Genomic DNA, 15094 nt, shown 5'->3' on the forward strand with positions numbered 1-15094 from the left:
CCCTCCTTGGCTTTGTGGCAGAAGCAGCTGTTCTACCGTCTGCAGTTTCCTTTAAATACTTCGGTGAAACTGTAAAAACTCCATGAGAGCAGGAGAATTTGTCTGCTGTGAGCTTTGGTATATCTCAGCACTATAAAAATGCCTGACACATAATAGGGCCAATTAAATATTGAAATAAAAAAGTGCACGCACGCATGTGTGTGCGTGTTTGTGTGTATTCCCTAATATTAGTAGAGGCAAAATCTTTAACAGCCAAAATTCAGAAACTGGGATAAGGATAGCTTGACTGCCTCCTGTATTTCAAGAATACATGTACATTTATTTACATACATACTTAAACCTATATCCTGTGCTGGTATTCTCAATGTTGGGTGGAAATTAGAATTGGAGAATATAGCCTTCTGAATAAGAGGAGACAGAAAACATGAAATAGTGCCTATGCGGGCGTTTACTTTAAGGGAATGGAGCACCAGATATCAGCTGGAGAATTTTTTAAAATGCCAATACCTGGAACTTAGAGCAAGGATTCAGATTTCATTTACCTAGGGTAAGGCTGGAGTATTAGCATCTTTTAAAAGCTTCATAGCCAATTCTAAGATGTACCCAGCCTTGAGAACCACTGCCCTGGGAAATGTTAATTCACACCTGAGGTGCCCTAACTGGTCCAGTACACTTGTTGTGGTTAGTTAGGATTTATGAGAAGCCAATCAGCCATGCATGTTCCAGAAGAGGCAACCACAAGCCCTTTAATCATCCTTATCTCTTATTAGTACTAAAGAATTCTTTGTCAATTAGCATTAGCAATATTACAAATTATTTGTCATTGAAAGGAGGATTCAAGATGTGTGGTGTGGCCAAGAAAGCACATAATGATACTGCCAAGTGTTAGCTACATATTTAGCCCTACTGTGTGTCAGACATTTTGTTATGCCCTTTGGAGTCCCGGTTTCATTGAGTTTATAGAACAGTCCATGTGGCCGCGTGTGCCTGTTGGCTGACATGGGTTCATATGTGTGGCAGAATTTGGGTTGAGACATGTAATTTACTATAACAAGGCACCTGGTGTAAGGTGTGGAGGTGAGACCTACAGCCCTCACCTACCTCTCCCTCTGGGGGCCACCGATACCCGCAAAGAGGAAGCTTGTGCCCTGTTGCTTACAAACAGTGTGCATGCACTTTGTATCCAGAGCCCTGGGTAGAAGAGGACTTTCGTCTTACCTTTGTCCTTTGAGAGGAGATGAAGGCAGATAGCACCATCCTGCTCAAATAGGTCCCCAGTGTGTTCAGCTTTTCAAATACAGGTGATTCCATTCCTGGTTGGTGGGGGTGGGGAAACAACCTTGAACCTTGTTTGCTTCATTTTATGACCTGCCTTTGGCATTTTCAAGTGTGTAACTGAGCCATGGCTTGGCCGTAAGGATTCTTGGATTCCTAGTCAGGCAAAGTCAGCCACCTCTCGGAGCCAAGGGAGGTGAGTAGCAGCTGGCTCCGGGAAGGCTATTAAGAGGGATGGCAAAATGAGCAATTAGAGGTGCAACAGTGGGACAAGGTGTCTTCTGAGTCAGAATCTGGTTACAGTCCTCACAGTCATTCCTTTTAGTATCGAGGTGGGTGTTCTAAGGACAAGGGTGTTAATAACAATAAAATTTTATGTGCTATAAAATGTCTTTGATTGTAGCAAATAAAACAGCCTAAATATTGATAGATGGGAGAGTGGCTAAATAAGCAATGGTCTGTCCACACACATGGAAATCCACGCGGTTGATTAAAATAATGAACTAGATTTGTTTGTGCCGGTAGAACACGAGCCCTAGCGCACGTTACCAGGTGAAATAAATCAAGTATCAAATCAACACGTGGTAAGATTGCAAATAAGCAACGTTCTGTGTCATTTTAGTTTTTAACAATGACACGTGTAGATAACTTACGGAGTTAAGAAAATATAATAAGAAAGAAATATTTTAGTAGAAGTACAATGAAGAACAATAGAAGTACAATGTCCCAAAATGTGGAAAGACGAGATTGCCCTTGGAGCGGAGCCGCGGCACAATTACTGGGGTGCTGTCTGGGCATGTCTTTGGAACTCGGGGCAACAGGAGTTAAGTGTCATGGGCTCTGCTCCTCTGCCTCTCACCCTCTCCAGCTGTAAACAGGGTTCTAATTCTGGTCCCACTGAAATGCATAAATCCTGCGGAAACTGGGTGAAAGACTCCTGGGGTAACTCCGACAAAGCCCAGGAACCATTTCCCTGCTCGTTCTGTCCACAGATGGCTGACGCTGGGTTTCTAAATAATGGTGGAACCAACTGGGAGCTTTTTTCTCTTAATTCATGTTGGGAAGGAAGGGTTGTGCCTGGTTTGATGGAAAGATCCAGCCAAATATACACATTTCAGAACTTCTCCCACGAGGTGAACTTTTACAGGAAGGAAGTTTTTTTTTTTTTTTTTTTTTAAAACAGGAGTCAGAGAACTTGCCTCTAGTTGAGATGTTCTGTTCTCAATTTGGATAAGAATGATTTGAAAATACAATTTTGTCTTATGTGTTGTTAGGGAGCTAAATGTATCTAGAATCGCTTTTTGAAGAGCAAGTCCTGTCCTGTGTTATCATGCCAATTGGCCCAACACGGGGACAGTGGAGCGAAGAGGCCCAGCAGGGATTGTGCTGACCCAACAATAATGGACGACCTGCCCAGCTTGCTCCTTTCTCTCAGTTCAGCCCATTCCATGAACTGTCCTCAACTGTCATCCTCTGCAAAGTTCCCTTCAAGACTTCCTGGAGGGGCTCCTGGGTGGCTCAGTCAGTTGGGCGTCTGACTCTTGATTTCAGCTCAGGTCTTGACTTTGGGGTCATGAGATTGAGCCCCGCATGGGGCTCTGAACTGGGTGTAGAGTCTGCTTGAGATCTTGAGATTCTTTCTCTCCCCTTCCCTCTGCCCCCTCTCCTTACTTGTTCTGTCTCTCTCTCTCTCCAAAAAAACAAAAAAGAAAAGAAAAAAAGACTTCCTGGAGCCTCCCATACAGAATCAGCCAGGTTTGAAGGGAAAACTCAGGGACTAGAGGAAGACTAGGGCTTGATGCACCGTTCTACCCACTTCTGCTTGCATTTTTTGAGGTGATCTGAACACATACGAGCCTTTTATCAATTTTGGTTAGGGCCTGAGTGGGTCTAGCTGTGAACTGCCCTTCAAAATGTGCTCTGCGCCCAGTGACCCTCTGCTTCTGTTGGATGGAATCAAAACTCTTGCACCTAGTATCCACCAACCAGCTGTGTATCTGCAGCAAGTGACAATGTTTCTGTGCCTCACCACCGTCCATAAAATGAAAGCATTGGTCTTGCTTGAACTTTGAGGGCACTGACGGCTGCGGGATTCCATATTCAAGACCTTTAACCCATGACCCTTCCCCAAACATATCTCCTAACGCTATCCTCAGTTTGGGTCCAGCCTGGAACAAAAAGCCCTGAGAAATGGTAGGAAAAGCTAAAATGTGTCCACCTCAAAGAAAACACCAGATTTCCTTTAAGTAAAACTCCTTTTAGGAAAGAACAGTAGGAGACCAGGACACATACAGGACTTATTAGGAGCATTCTTCCTACCAATGTTTCCTCTTTGGCCGTCAATGTCTCATTCTGTTGGTTCCAGAAGATGTCCATGGGCTGATCAGTTCAAGGGCAGAAGAGGATGGCAGCCATGTTGGTGGGGCAGGTAAGTCTGAGGGGTTACAGATACAGAAATTCAACATAACACCCTAACAATCCCCTCCATAAATACTTCCTTTCTCTCATTCTCCCCTTGTTTCTCTTACTGAAAAGACTAAGGTTTTAAATGGCTTTGAAGGTACAATCCCAGTGCCTTTCTGAACTGTAAAAAGACCTAAATATTTTTACATAATTTAACACTTCAGAATGAGAAACGAGAAACAGGGGTATTCTTCACCCCTCCCCAGAGCAAAAAGCTCTCTGCCCCTCTAGCAATGTGTCCCAAACCTCAATGCCTCAGAATTATGTGGGTGCTTTGAAAAATACAGATTCCTAGGACCTACCATAAATGGATTCAGAATGCCCTCGAGTGGGGCCAGGGGATCTGCATTTTTGACAAGCTCCCACAGCTCAGTGTTTTACCGATAGCATCTGAGAACCTTGGCTCCATGACCCAATCGACAACATGCCATTGCTAATAACTGATCTCCTCTAATCTTGCTGGGGGCCATTTGCATCAAAAAAGGCCCTCGTAAGTATGCCGTTTTTAGATGACAGTAGGTACCTCATGTGCTAATTATGGCCAGTGACACCACAAAATAAAAGTGCATTACTGAATGCTTTCAATTTCTTATAATGATGGTAAGGTGGCATGTCATGGGGCCTTTTTAGCCCTAGACATCACTCCAGAGAATTCCAAACAGATATAGACAAGGGCCATTAGGACCCGGATCCTTTCCTCTCAGATTGTTTACCGATGGGAATAGGATGTCCTGAAGCAACACTTCCCCCAAGTGAAGTGATGATAAGTCTGGTTATCAGCAAGATATTATTGGCAGGGTGCTATGCAGGGCATTTACATTTTCTTGATAGGGTTAGTCATGTGAAAGCTGACAAAGAAGGAAAAGGAGCAGCGCTGTGGTGCAATATCAGCAGACAGCTGTCCCCTGGCTTCTCGATAAATAGGATGACTTGCATTGCTGAGCGGTGCGGTCACCGCCAAAGGAATGGCCCTCTCACATTTCTTCCTGATTCACATATTCGGGGGGGTTACTTGTCAGCCCCTCCCTCCTCTGCTTCCCAGACACTGAGTCTGGAATGAAAATTCACCTGCCTCTGAGTTGGCCGCGGGTGGGGGCAGGGGTGTTACTTGGGTTCCCAGGTTGGGAGATTACCTCACCGGGCCCTAGCTATATAAGCCGACCGGTGTGGAGGGGCTCCGCAGGGCTGACTCGAGGCACTCATTCCACGGGAGAAAACACACAGACGAACCAACCTCAGGCCAACATGATGGTGATGAAGGTGGAGGAGTTGGTACGTAGGACACCTTGTTGTTTCACCGTGAAAACCGGTTTAGTCTTGATTTTTATTTGAACCCTGAAATGTCCTTCTTCTTCGGGCATAATGTGCAGGTACTCGGATGTCGTATGTGGAACCCAGTTGGCCTAAGTGAAACTGGAAAAATGAAGCTGGCTGTAATGAATTTTCTCTATTTCCTATTTATTATCTTCTCGTTTGTTTTTCTTACTAAAGTGTGGATTCACATGTAGTTACGAGGATGCCTTAGGGAAGAAGTCCTATGGCAAGAATAGACGTCTGGAAACTTTTACAACTCAAGGCCAAGAGTCATCAAATTTCCTGAAATGGAAGAATTTTAAATAATCATGGAGGGGTGGCAGTTTTCCTAGGCGAAATGTGGTTAGGTGGATTAAAAGTGCATTTAAACATACCAACCTAACCTAAGCCTTGCTTTACCAAGAGAGGAGGACCATCATCTGATGGTAATCCTGGAATACTTGGAACACTGCAGCAGCGTGCCCCAGCCTGAGGTCTGAGAGCACAGTGCACGGAGGTGGCTGTCATCAGGCAGAGAGGACCAGGGCCCTCCTGCAGCATCCTCTGTGGAGAACGACCCCAGGACAGGCCCTACTACTTCTGAGCCTACAATTTTTTTTCCTCCTAGGTCACAGGGAAGAAGAATGGCAGTGGGGAGACTGGGGAGTTCCTACCTGAGGATTTCAGAGATGGGCAGTATGAAGCCGCTGTTACTTTAGAGAAGCAAGAGGACCTGAAGACACTTCCAGCCCACTCCCTGAGCCTGGGGGAGCAACAGTGGAAAATTGAGAAAGAGCGAGAGGCAGAGGTAAGGACCTTTCATGGAACCCACTAGTGGGAAGTCGGAGGTAGGGTAGGAGAATGAAGTGCCAGGCAGGGAGGAGAAAAGAGGAAAACAAATGCAACCATTCCAAAGGTGTCTCTTTGCCAAATTCAAACCCATAAAGAGGCAACTTCTATAGGACAGGTTGAAGGAACTAATTCTTTAGCAAGACCATGACCTCTGGATTCTGAATCAATGACTGAATGTTCTATGACTGTGTTCTGATTTAAAGACTTGGAAAGAGACACATGACCAGTGAATTTCTGATGTCATACACTGTCTAGTTAATCCAAAGCAAGAGAGACCTTTTTTTCTCAATAACGTGGCTTTGGCTGCGTTCACTATCTGTGTTGACAAATTCCCTGGAGCCGTGTGAATTTTCATTCCTTACTAATCACAGATAAAACATGCATTAGTTAGCAGTAGTCCCAGGAAAGTCTGCTTTATGGGTCCTGCTTTGTAGGCTGCCCGAAAGAGACGGCATTGATATTTCAGAGCTTAACGCTTATTGTTGGATTCTTTTGAGTTAAATAAAAAATTCGACATAAATCCAGGGTTTAATGGCAATGATTACACGATAGTCACTTATAGACTACATCCTAACTCCAATGAGTCAAAAACCTGATGCTACAAGCAAGAGAAGTGAAGATGAAGGCAATTAGCCCAAAAATTAGACCCCCAAATACTTGAATAAGAAGTCACTAAGACAAAATCAAAGTTTTTTTTTTTTGCTCCAACTGTTCACATACTTATCTCAGACCTTGCAGATTTTGTTTAGACACAACCAGAATGCCTGTCACCATATTTTGAAATATGGATTTCTTTTTTAGCTCAAGAAGAAAAAGCTAGAACAAAGATCAAAACTTGAAAATTTAGAAGACCTTGAAGTCATCATTCAACTGAAGAAAAGGAAAAAGTACAGGAAGACTAAAGTTCCAGCTGTAAAGGAACCTGAGCCTGAAATCATTGTAAGGACTGTTTGCTTGTGCGGTATTACACGGCCGGCATTACGCTGCGGGGGAATAAATACCCGCGGGGGTTGGATTGGATGTCGGGAAGCTCACGGTAACTCTTGCGCTTCTCTTTTGGCTTTAGACGGAACCTGTGGATGTGCCTCGGTTCCTGAAGGCTGCCCTGGAGAATAAACTGCCAGTAGTAGAAAAATTCTTGTCAGACAAGAACAATCCAGATGTCTGTGATGAGGTAAGGCTTCTACAAAGCACTGCAAAATCCAGCTCATTAATTTTGTGTTTCTTATGCTTAACTTCAGCCTTGCTAACATGGTGCCAAAAAGCAATCCACCTGAAACAGTCTCTCCAGCTGTTGTTGCATATGCCACTAGCATATTGGGAGAGCGCAGCGGTCTGGAAAAAAGAGGCTGGATTCATGCTGTGGATTGCACCATTTTTTGCACTCTCGTATTCTTCTGGCTGGTTTTTCATTTGTCTTCAACTTTTTATATTCTTGGGATAGACTTTTAATAAGGCAGGACCAACAAGTCCCTTTGGGAGATATACATAATAACATCACCCTTTTTAAAAAAAAAAATATTTGAGACAGAGAGAGCGAGAGTGAGCACAAGCAGGGGGAGGGGCTGAGCAGGGAGTCCGATGTGGGGCTCAATCCCAGGACCCTGGGATCATGGCCTGAGCCGAAGGCAGACACTTAACCAACTGAGCCACCCAGGTGCCCCAATAGCACCTTCCTTGATTGGACCCAAACACATCAGCGCTACATAGGGACTCTGGACTGGAGTTCAAGTGCTGGTTCTATCACTACCTGGCTATTTGATTTTAGCAGCTAATTTGCATTTTCTAGACCTCTGTTTCCGTGTCTGTAAATAGAGGGCACTGGAGTGAATAATGCCAACACTTGTTTTAGGCCAAATAGTCTATTAATTCATTCATATGAAGCCTTCTTACCAGAAACACTAATCCTTTTTGTATCCTTTCCCCCCTGAACTGAATAGAGAATCATTTCTGAAGGTGAACTAAAAATGAGTCCCCCATTCTCTTAAAAAAAGAATTGAATACTTTTTGATATTCAACCTAGCAACAGTCCCAGATGGAAGAAAACCGTCTGATCTGCATGGCAAATTCTACACAAAAAACGAAGGCACGGAATTCAAGAAAGGGAAATGTCAGCGTTGAGGTAGTTGTGAACTTGAGGCTCACATCCGTCCATGTAGACCTCTGAGCACTTAGAAATGTACCTGCAGGAAACTCAAACCTCAGTTGTAGGATCACTGTTCCAGTTCTGCAATTTTAGTAAATTTGGCACTTCTAATTCAAAAAGAAGCACTCAAGTTTCTACCACTGAGGTGATCGCAGTCCTCAGCTTCATACTTCCTAGAAAGGATTTCTGATCATTTTTATATGCATCTCTCTCTCTCTCTCTTTTTAAATCTCTCCTCTGACAGTATAAACGGACAGCTCTTCACAGAGCATGCTTAGAAGGACATTTGGCAATTGCGGAGAAGTTAATAGAAGCTGGAGCCCAGATCGAATTCCGTGATATGGTAAATATATTTCTTTGTTTGGAAATGAGCCGAAATAAGTAGACTATATGAAGCTTGAGAAAACCTACGATGAAAAATGGGGCTGATTGGATTGAAAATTGATCTGAGAGAACGAGGCGAAAGCTCATTTCTCCATACAAAGGGAAGTTAGGAGATGGGGCTAGGTCATGTGGAAAGTATTTTCCATACATACTGGAGAGGAGAGGAGTGTTTCAGGGAAAAGAAGGAAGTGAAGGCTGCAATTCAATATCCTCATCAGAGAGTTGGGTCGGTATCAAGTCAGTAGCATTACTGAGAAATAATACACTCAGCACTTGCCTCTTAGCATCCCTGTCCTTCCATTACACACGGCAGTCTGCTCGTAGCCCCTTGGCTGCCAGCGACATGTCAGAATTCTCCAGCTGTACACCTTATATGATAGATGCCATCAGTGAGATCAGGGGCTAAACTGCACGTGGAATGAACTGCATCTATGGAAAGTAGCTGCTATTCAGACCTCAATAATTCAACTACTGTGAGTTCTATAAAGACCAGCATACAGCATATTTTATGGACTGAAAATTGAGCTCGGAAAATGCTTTATTTATTTAAATGCAGCTCAATTTGACTTTATAGCAAAGCGGAAGAGGGATATTAAAAAAGTCCAAAGAATTTGAACAAAATTGAACCCTGAAGACAAACACACAGGAAAGCAATAAAAAAAAAAAAGTTTGCATGAAAAATACACTAACAATTCATGAGTGTGTGATTTGGAAGGCCAGGAGTATGTCAGAGTGTGGAAGAGAGGATCTCCTAAGAGCCAGGGAAACGTGCAGTGACCACGAGTGTGGACACTTGAGGCACAGAGGCTGTGCCGGCACAAATGATGGCAGAGAACCAGCAAGACACGGGCAAAAAACAACAGGGACACAGGAAGAGGTGGCAGATCCAGATTAAAATCTCTTGGAAGAGACAACTTTTATTCTGCCAGAATTTTAGAATGCATTTGTCTAGAACTTCTGAGTATATTTGGCAAAAGTGGCTAAAAGTTCCAGGCAGATGTGGGTTTGAATATCTATCTGATACTTACTAGCTGTGCTTCCTTGGGCAAGAAACTCTCCAAAATAGGAGACCTGTTTTTCTCATCTGCAAAACGAGTGCGGTCTCCCCTATCACATAATGTTGCTAGGAAGACCAATCGATCGAAGGTGTGTAGCACCTTGTCGGCATGCAGAAATTCTCAATAAATTGTAGTTCTCAGTCATTGTAGCTGTAGTCCGGAGGGGGACAGCCCACTGCTGCCATGGATGTCCTAGCAAATCTGGTGTTCCCGGGCCTCAGAAACCAAGTAGTAACTCCTCTTGACCAGTTCTTTACATTAAATCATGTCCTTTTACCGTCCGGTATAGCTTGAATCCACAGCCCTTCACTGGGCAAGCCGTGGAGGAAACCTGGATGTCTTAAAATTGCTACTGAATAAAGGAGCAAAAATCAGTGCTCGGGATAAGGTATTTCTCCCCTTCTCTCTTCTCCCCTTCTTCCCTCCTCCCCTGCTTCCTCTCCCCTTTCCCGCGCCTCCTCCTCCCCTCCACCCTCCTCTCCCAAAGCCACCTCACCATTTGAGCTCATGCTGTGTGGGGCACCGTAGTGGCCACCTGTCCCCCTCGCATGCCTTGGGGTCTGGGACAGCCTCTGTCCCCGAGCCCTACAAATCAGTTGCATTCTTAAATTTCCCAGTTGCTCAGCACAGCGCTGCACGTGGCCGTGAGGACCGGCCACTACGAGTGCGCAGAGCACCTCATCGCTTGTGAGGCCGACCTCAACACCAAAGACCGAGTGAGTACCTGGGCAAAGTTCCACCTCCCGCAGCTCCAGCCCTCATTCATCTGGAATCACTCCCAAGCCCGGGCTCTTGTGGGACGCACTTCCTGGCCTCAGGCCCCACTTTAGCCTGTGGTCTTGGCTTCTCTAGGAAGGAGATACCCCTCTGCATGACGCTGTGAGGCTGAACCGTTACAAGATGATCAGACTCCTGATTATGTATGGGGCTGACCTCAACATCAAGAATTGCGTAAGTAACCAAAACAAACAGCCCCTGCTTGTGGGCTTTCTGATTCACAAAAGCATATCTCCTGTACTTGACAATGGTCCCGCAGTGGTAGGATTTCAAGGTTGTGGGTGGTCTTGTGATGCTAGTCCTTGGCAAGGACTCGGGTCACCTGGTCAGAGATGGGTGGAGCCATCATGACTGCGATGGCTTCAGTGCCAGCATAGTGTCTGGTGATTCTTTTAAGATTTGGTCTCGAAAATACAAGATGGTCAAAATTGCTCACCTTCACAAACCCAAGCACAATCTTCCCTGGCCACCCCTGGCTGAGCAAGGCCTGGGGTTGTCAGGAATAAAGACAGGCACCCTTCCTGCTGTGATAACATTCCACAGAGGTCCATGGGGCCAAGAGCCAATGAACTGAAATTAATCAATATCTAATCCGAGGAATTCTGAGTAGTCCTCCCCTCCTTACAACAGCAGGACATACTACCACTTTCTTCCAGGGCTAGCCATGCTTTTGCCTATATTTTTGAGATAATTTCTATCCATTCTCCATTTTGGTTTATCTGCATATCCCTCAAAATAATTTCCTATATTTAGGCCCTGAAAATGCTCGTATAAGTCCCTTCTACAAGTACGTGTTAATTTAGCTTCATCTGCAAGCCAGGGAAGACAGCCAACTTTTCCTCATGGTCCCAATTCCCAGACAAACATCATCTAATATAAGCTTTAAAAATATCGCTGGAAGGAATGGATATAAATTCCCAAAGAAATAATTTGAAAGATTTGGTAGAGAATCACTTTACAAAGAAGGAAAAGAAAACCCCAGTCCTCTTCTGTTGTGAATAATTTCTTCCCCTTATTGTGTTACTATGAAACTGAGAGGAATATTTTATCATAAAAAAACCCCACAAAACTGTCTTGGTGATAGGAACAAAAGATAGAAGCAATAAATAGAGGCTGCCTGGATGGGAAAGTGTTAATAGTAGGTCCCCACATCCTGCATATTGGGATTGGTCTTGTCTAATAATTTAAATAAATTAGCAGAAAAAGAGTAGATTTAATGAAATCTCCAAAACTGCAGAAAATATGACAATTGTTTTCAGGCAGTGAGACACTACCAGCAGAGAGAAATAGCATACAGATTTGGGGAGACTATGTAAGTAGCCAGAAAATCAGGAGATAAATTCTAATAGAAGTTGAAGGAATTCATGGAAGAATAGCCCAAAATATACCAAGAGGGCTCATGCCTTTGAATTATCAGTTAGACCCCAGCATAAGGGTCCTGGAACTATTAATGTCATGGATGTGATGGCTGGATATTCCCCAAAAGACCATTAAACCATTGGACACCATCTTGAAGGGAACTGGAAACAATACACAGTACATTCATTATTCTACTGTTGTCCAAAGGTCTGTCATCATGTGTACTGATGAGCGTTTCTCGAGGAATACGCTACAGAGGTGGGAAGTTCCAAAATGAAGGTTACAGGGCCACTAATTCAAATAAGCACAGGGGCCAGGCAGATCACCTAAATTACGTAAACGGTCACTGCGGGAGTCTGTGCACATAACTTTTAAAGGTGGTGGCTCTTCCCCAACCCAGTCCATTGTTACTCTGTGAAGCCATAGGTATCATGCTGGCCAACTCTTTTGATTTTTTCAGAGTTCACAAATTCAGTTGGGAAATCTCCTAATTTCCAACTGTTGCCAATTAATTCCAACTTTTAAAAAATCTAAGCTGTGTTTGGGCCCAAACAAAACAGGTCTCTAGACTGATTTGCATCTCAAAGCTGCCAGTTCTCAGTCTCTGAGTTAAAGAGACTTCCAAATGATTAGGGGTGGAAAAATTTAAGATCTCTCATATTTAAAGACAAGAATTGAGAGGTGACATGGTATTAAAATTGTAAATGTCTTGAGACCTATGCATAAGGGGAAAAGCATTTTGGTCTCAAAAATTATTTACACATCGTTGATGTCTCCTCCAAGAAAAATGAAATTTCCCAGGAGTTCCCAGTGTGACAACCCCACCCCTCAGAGCAGTAATAGTTCTGCACAGCACCTGAGGACTTCAGCCAAGGCGTCTGCGCAGCTCGTTTACCAACAGGTTTTATCAATCAGGAATCATTTTCCAAATTGATAGGAACTGCTTCTTGACCACTATCTCCCCACGCCCCTTCTGCAGGATACCCGAGATGTATTGAGGCATTTTTTGAATTTCAAAATGACTTGGCATGGTCTTGCCATTTACTGTCTAGGGACTAGGGTTTTTTTTTTTTTTTTCACCAATACCTGGGACAGTCCCACAGAGCGCGGGGCGGGGGAGGGGGGACAAAAATATTGCTAATCTGAAATGCCAAAAGCATTCCTGTGAGAAACAGTGAAGGGCTGATTTGAATATAAACTGCGAATCACTTATAGTGGAAAGCATAAAACAGTTCAATAACATACACCTACCCACTACCTCATTAAACACGCGCGCGCGCGCGCACACACACACACACACACACACACACACACACACAGGATGTGTGGGATTTATAGATGCCTCCCAGGTGGAAGTCACATTTCCTCCCGTATTTTGATTAGGCCGGGAAGACCCCAATGGATCTGGTGCTGCACTGGCAGAATGGAACCAAAGCAATATTTGACAGCCTCAAGGAGAACTCCTACAAAACCTCTCGCATAGCCTCCTTCTGAGGGAAACCATGCCGCTCACATCCCGTTTTTCTTCACCGGCATTTTGAAGGCACGGCTCCGAAGTAGAGGAACTAGTCCTAACAGCCCGCTCCTACCCACCGGTTGTAAAGCTGCACCTAATGGAGTTCTGAGAAAGCACAGGGACATAGGTATGGGAATTTCCCTTAGTGAAACTCAATTTATTTTTATTTATTCCTGTTTATTTATTTATTTATTTACTTGGATGCCCCTGGTATTCGGATCCTTCATGATGATCCGTTTGATGAGCAAAGCTTAATTTGTATATAACACTTCAGAACCTTCCTCTAGATTGTTCTTAAACCATGTTCACAAGCAGTGCTGCTGGTGCCTACTCATGTGCACCTCGTTGGTGGAAGATATTTCAAGGTGTTTTTAAAGGACAAGAGTGATTATCACAGCCCTCTTTTCTCCTGAGTTTTTTAATGCTGAAGTTTGGGGCAGTGGGAGGCACATAGCGACAGGAGAGGAAACTGTAGAATGAGAGGATTCTCTGAGAAGGACAGTAAAGCCAAGCCGTTTGACGCCTGGGCCTGGTATTTCTTACCAAGTCACGTGTTGTACCAAGGTGAAGAGAATGTCATGAGTGTAAGTGGCGTGTCGTGGCAGGTGCGGGCCGCTGGGCCATGCAGAAGTGAATTTGCCGAAAAAAGATGAAAGTGACTGCAAAGTGTAAATGTGTAAATGTATATTATGTTGTATGTCTATTTTATATTCATAATAAAAGCAAATCCTAAACCTCTTTCTAAGTGCTTCTGTTAAGTATGGTGGGAAAGAACCATGTGAAAAAGGCCATTTGGATGGACCTTTTGGCTTCCAAGTTTTTGGGATTAGATATGTCCTATAAAATAGTACCTCTCAGTATTTACTGTGTACACAGACCACCTGGGGATTTGCTAAAATGCGGATTCTGATCTATCCCTCCTGTTGCGGGGGGGGGGGAGGGGCTGGGACTCTGCATTTCTGACCAGCTCCCAGGCCATGCAGAGGTGGTGGTACACCACAAGCACACAACTCTCACAAGGCTGGGAAAACCTCAAGATAGAGAGTTCAAGTTCTTTTGGCCCCAGTGGTGGGGAGAAAGAGACCCCTGGTGGGCAGAATGATTACTGCAAGTTAAACAAGTGCTCTTTGGGACGTTCCCATCCGGGCTAATCTGAGGTTTAAGGATTATTGTGGACACCAGCTGTTGGTATCAAAGGCTGCGCACGAGAAAACACACCTGGTCAATGATTTCTGACCTCCAATGGGAGCCATTTTGTTGCCAGGTGCTAGACCAGGTGCTAAGGCCTGTGATGAGAAAACCAGACTGTCCCTTCCCTGCATTCCTGGAACAGATGAATATTGAAATGATCCCAGAAATAAATACGTAGTAATGATCTGTGGTAAGTCTGATGAAGTAAAAAAACAGAGTGCTGTGAGAGTTTCAGACGCAAAGGCACATCACTAGATGGGGAGGGGTGAGGTGGGGAATTCTACAAAGATTTCACTGAGGGGGTGACTTTTCGGGGGAGTCCGAAGGATAAGCTGGGGCCATTCAAGCACAACATTCCAGACAGCAGAGAGGCCACCGGAAAGGACAAGGGCATGGGAAAAGTTTGGCACTTTAGAAAATGTAGGAAGGCCAATGTGAAACACTGGCACTAGGGTCCCTCCCCGCAAAACTCACTTCAGATGGAAGAACACACATGGCCTCGTAGCTATGCCTCTGACACTAACCAGGTGTTCCAGTCAGCTGCTCACGGGCACATAAGTTGTGAGGATGGTTGAAATATTTTTGAGCCTTTTGAATCTAGTCTCCTAACCTCCCAAGGGCATCAGGAGCTTCAGTCCCTCCACTGTCTCCCTCCCGCTAGGGTCCTGGCTCTAACCAGTCACGTCCTTAAGGCTCAGGGTCCTCCTATTTCTTCCTCTTAAAGCACCCATGACACAAGTCACGTTTTTCTTGCTGGTACTGGTGTCTCCCACAGCATAA

At 44.4% G+C, this 15094-nt stretch overlaps 1 protein-coding gene across 1 annotated transcript; it reads left to right on the forward strand.

The window, feature by feature from the left end:
- Positions 1–4779: 4779 nt before the first annotated feature.
- On the forward strand, positions 4780–13861 carry ANKRD1 (ankyrin repeat domain 1). Its single transcript, XM_045810003.2, has 9 exons — positions 4780–5010; positions 5660–5839; positions 6685–6822; positions 6950–7057; positions 8274–8372; positions 9761–9859; positions 10089–10187; positions 10324–10422; positions 12991–13861. The coding sequence occupies exons 1-9, from the start codon at positions 4795–4797 to the stop codon at positions 13099–13101; spliced, it is 1149 nt and encodes a 382-aa protein (XP_045665959.2). The 5' UTR covers positions 4780–4794; the 3' UTR covers positions 13102–13861.
- The last annotated feature ends 1233 nt before the right edge of the window (positions 13862–15094 follow it).

This window comes from Ursus americanus, chromosome 6 (assembly GCF_024610735.1).
Source record: "Ursus americanus isolate L20-20 chromosome 6, mUrsAme1.1.p, whole genome shotgun sequence".
Lineage (NCBI taxonomy): Eukaryota > Metazoa > Chordata > Mammalia > Carnivora > Ursidae > Ursus > Ursus americanus.

Coding starts and splice junctions, on each gene's coding strand:
- ANKRD1 (XM_045810003.2), top strand. CDS start 4,795: ATGAAAATTCACCTGCCTCTGAGTTGGCCGCGGGTGGGGGCAGGGGTG. Junction 9,860..10,088: donor AAATCAGTGCTCGGGATAAG/GTATTTCTCCCC, acceptor TAAATTTCCCAG/TTGCTCAGCACAGCGCTGCA. Junction 10,423..12,990: donor ACCTCAACATCAAGAATTGC/GTAAGTAACCAA, acceptor TATTTTGATTAG/GCCGGGAAGACCCCAATGGA.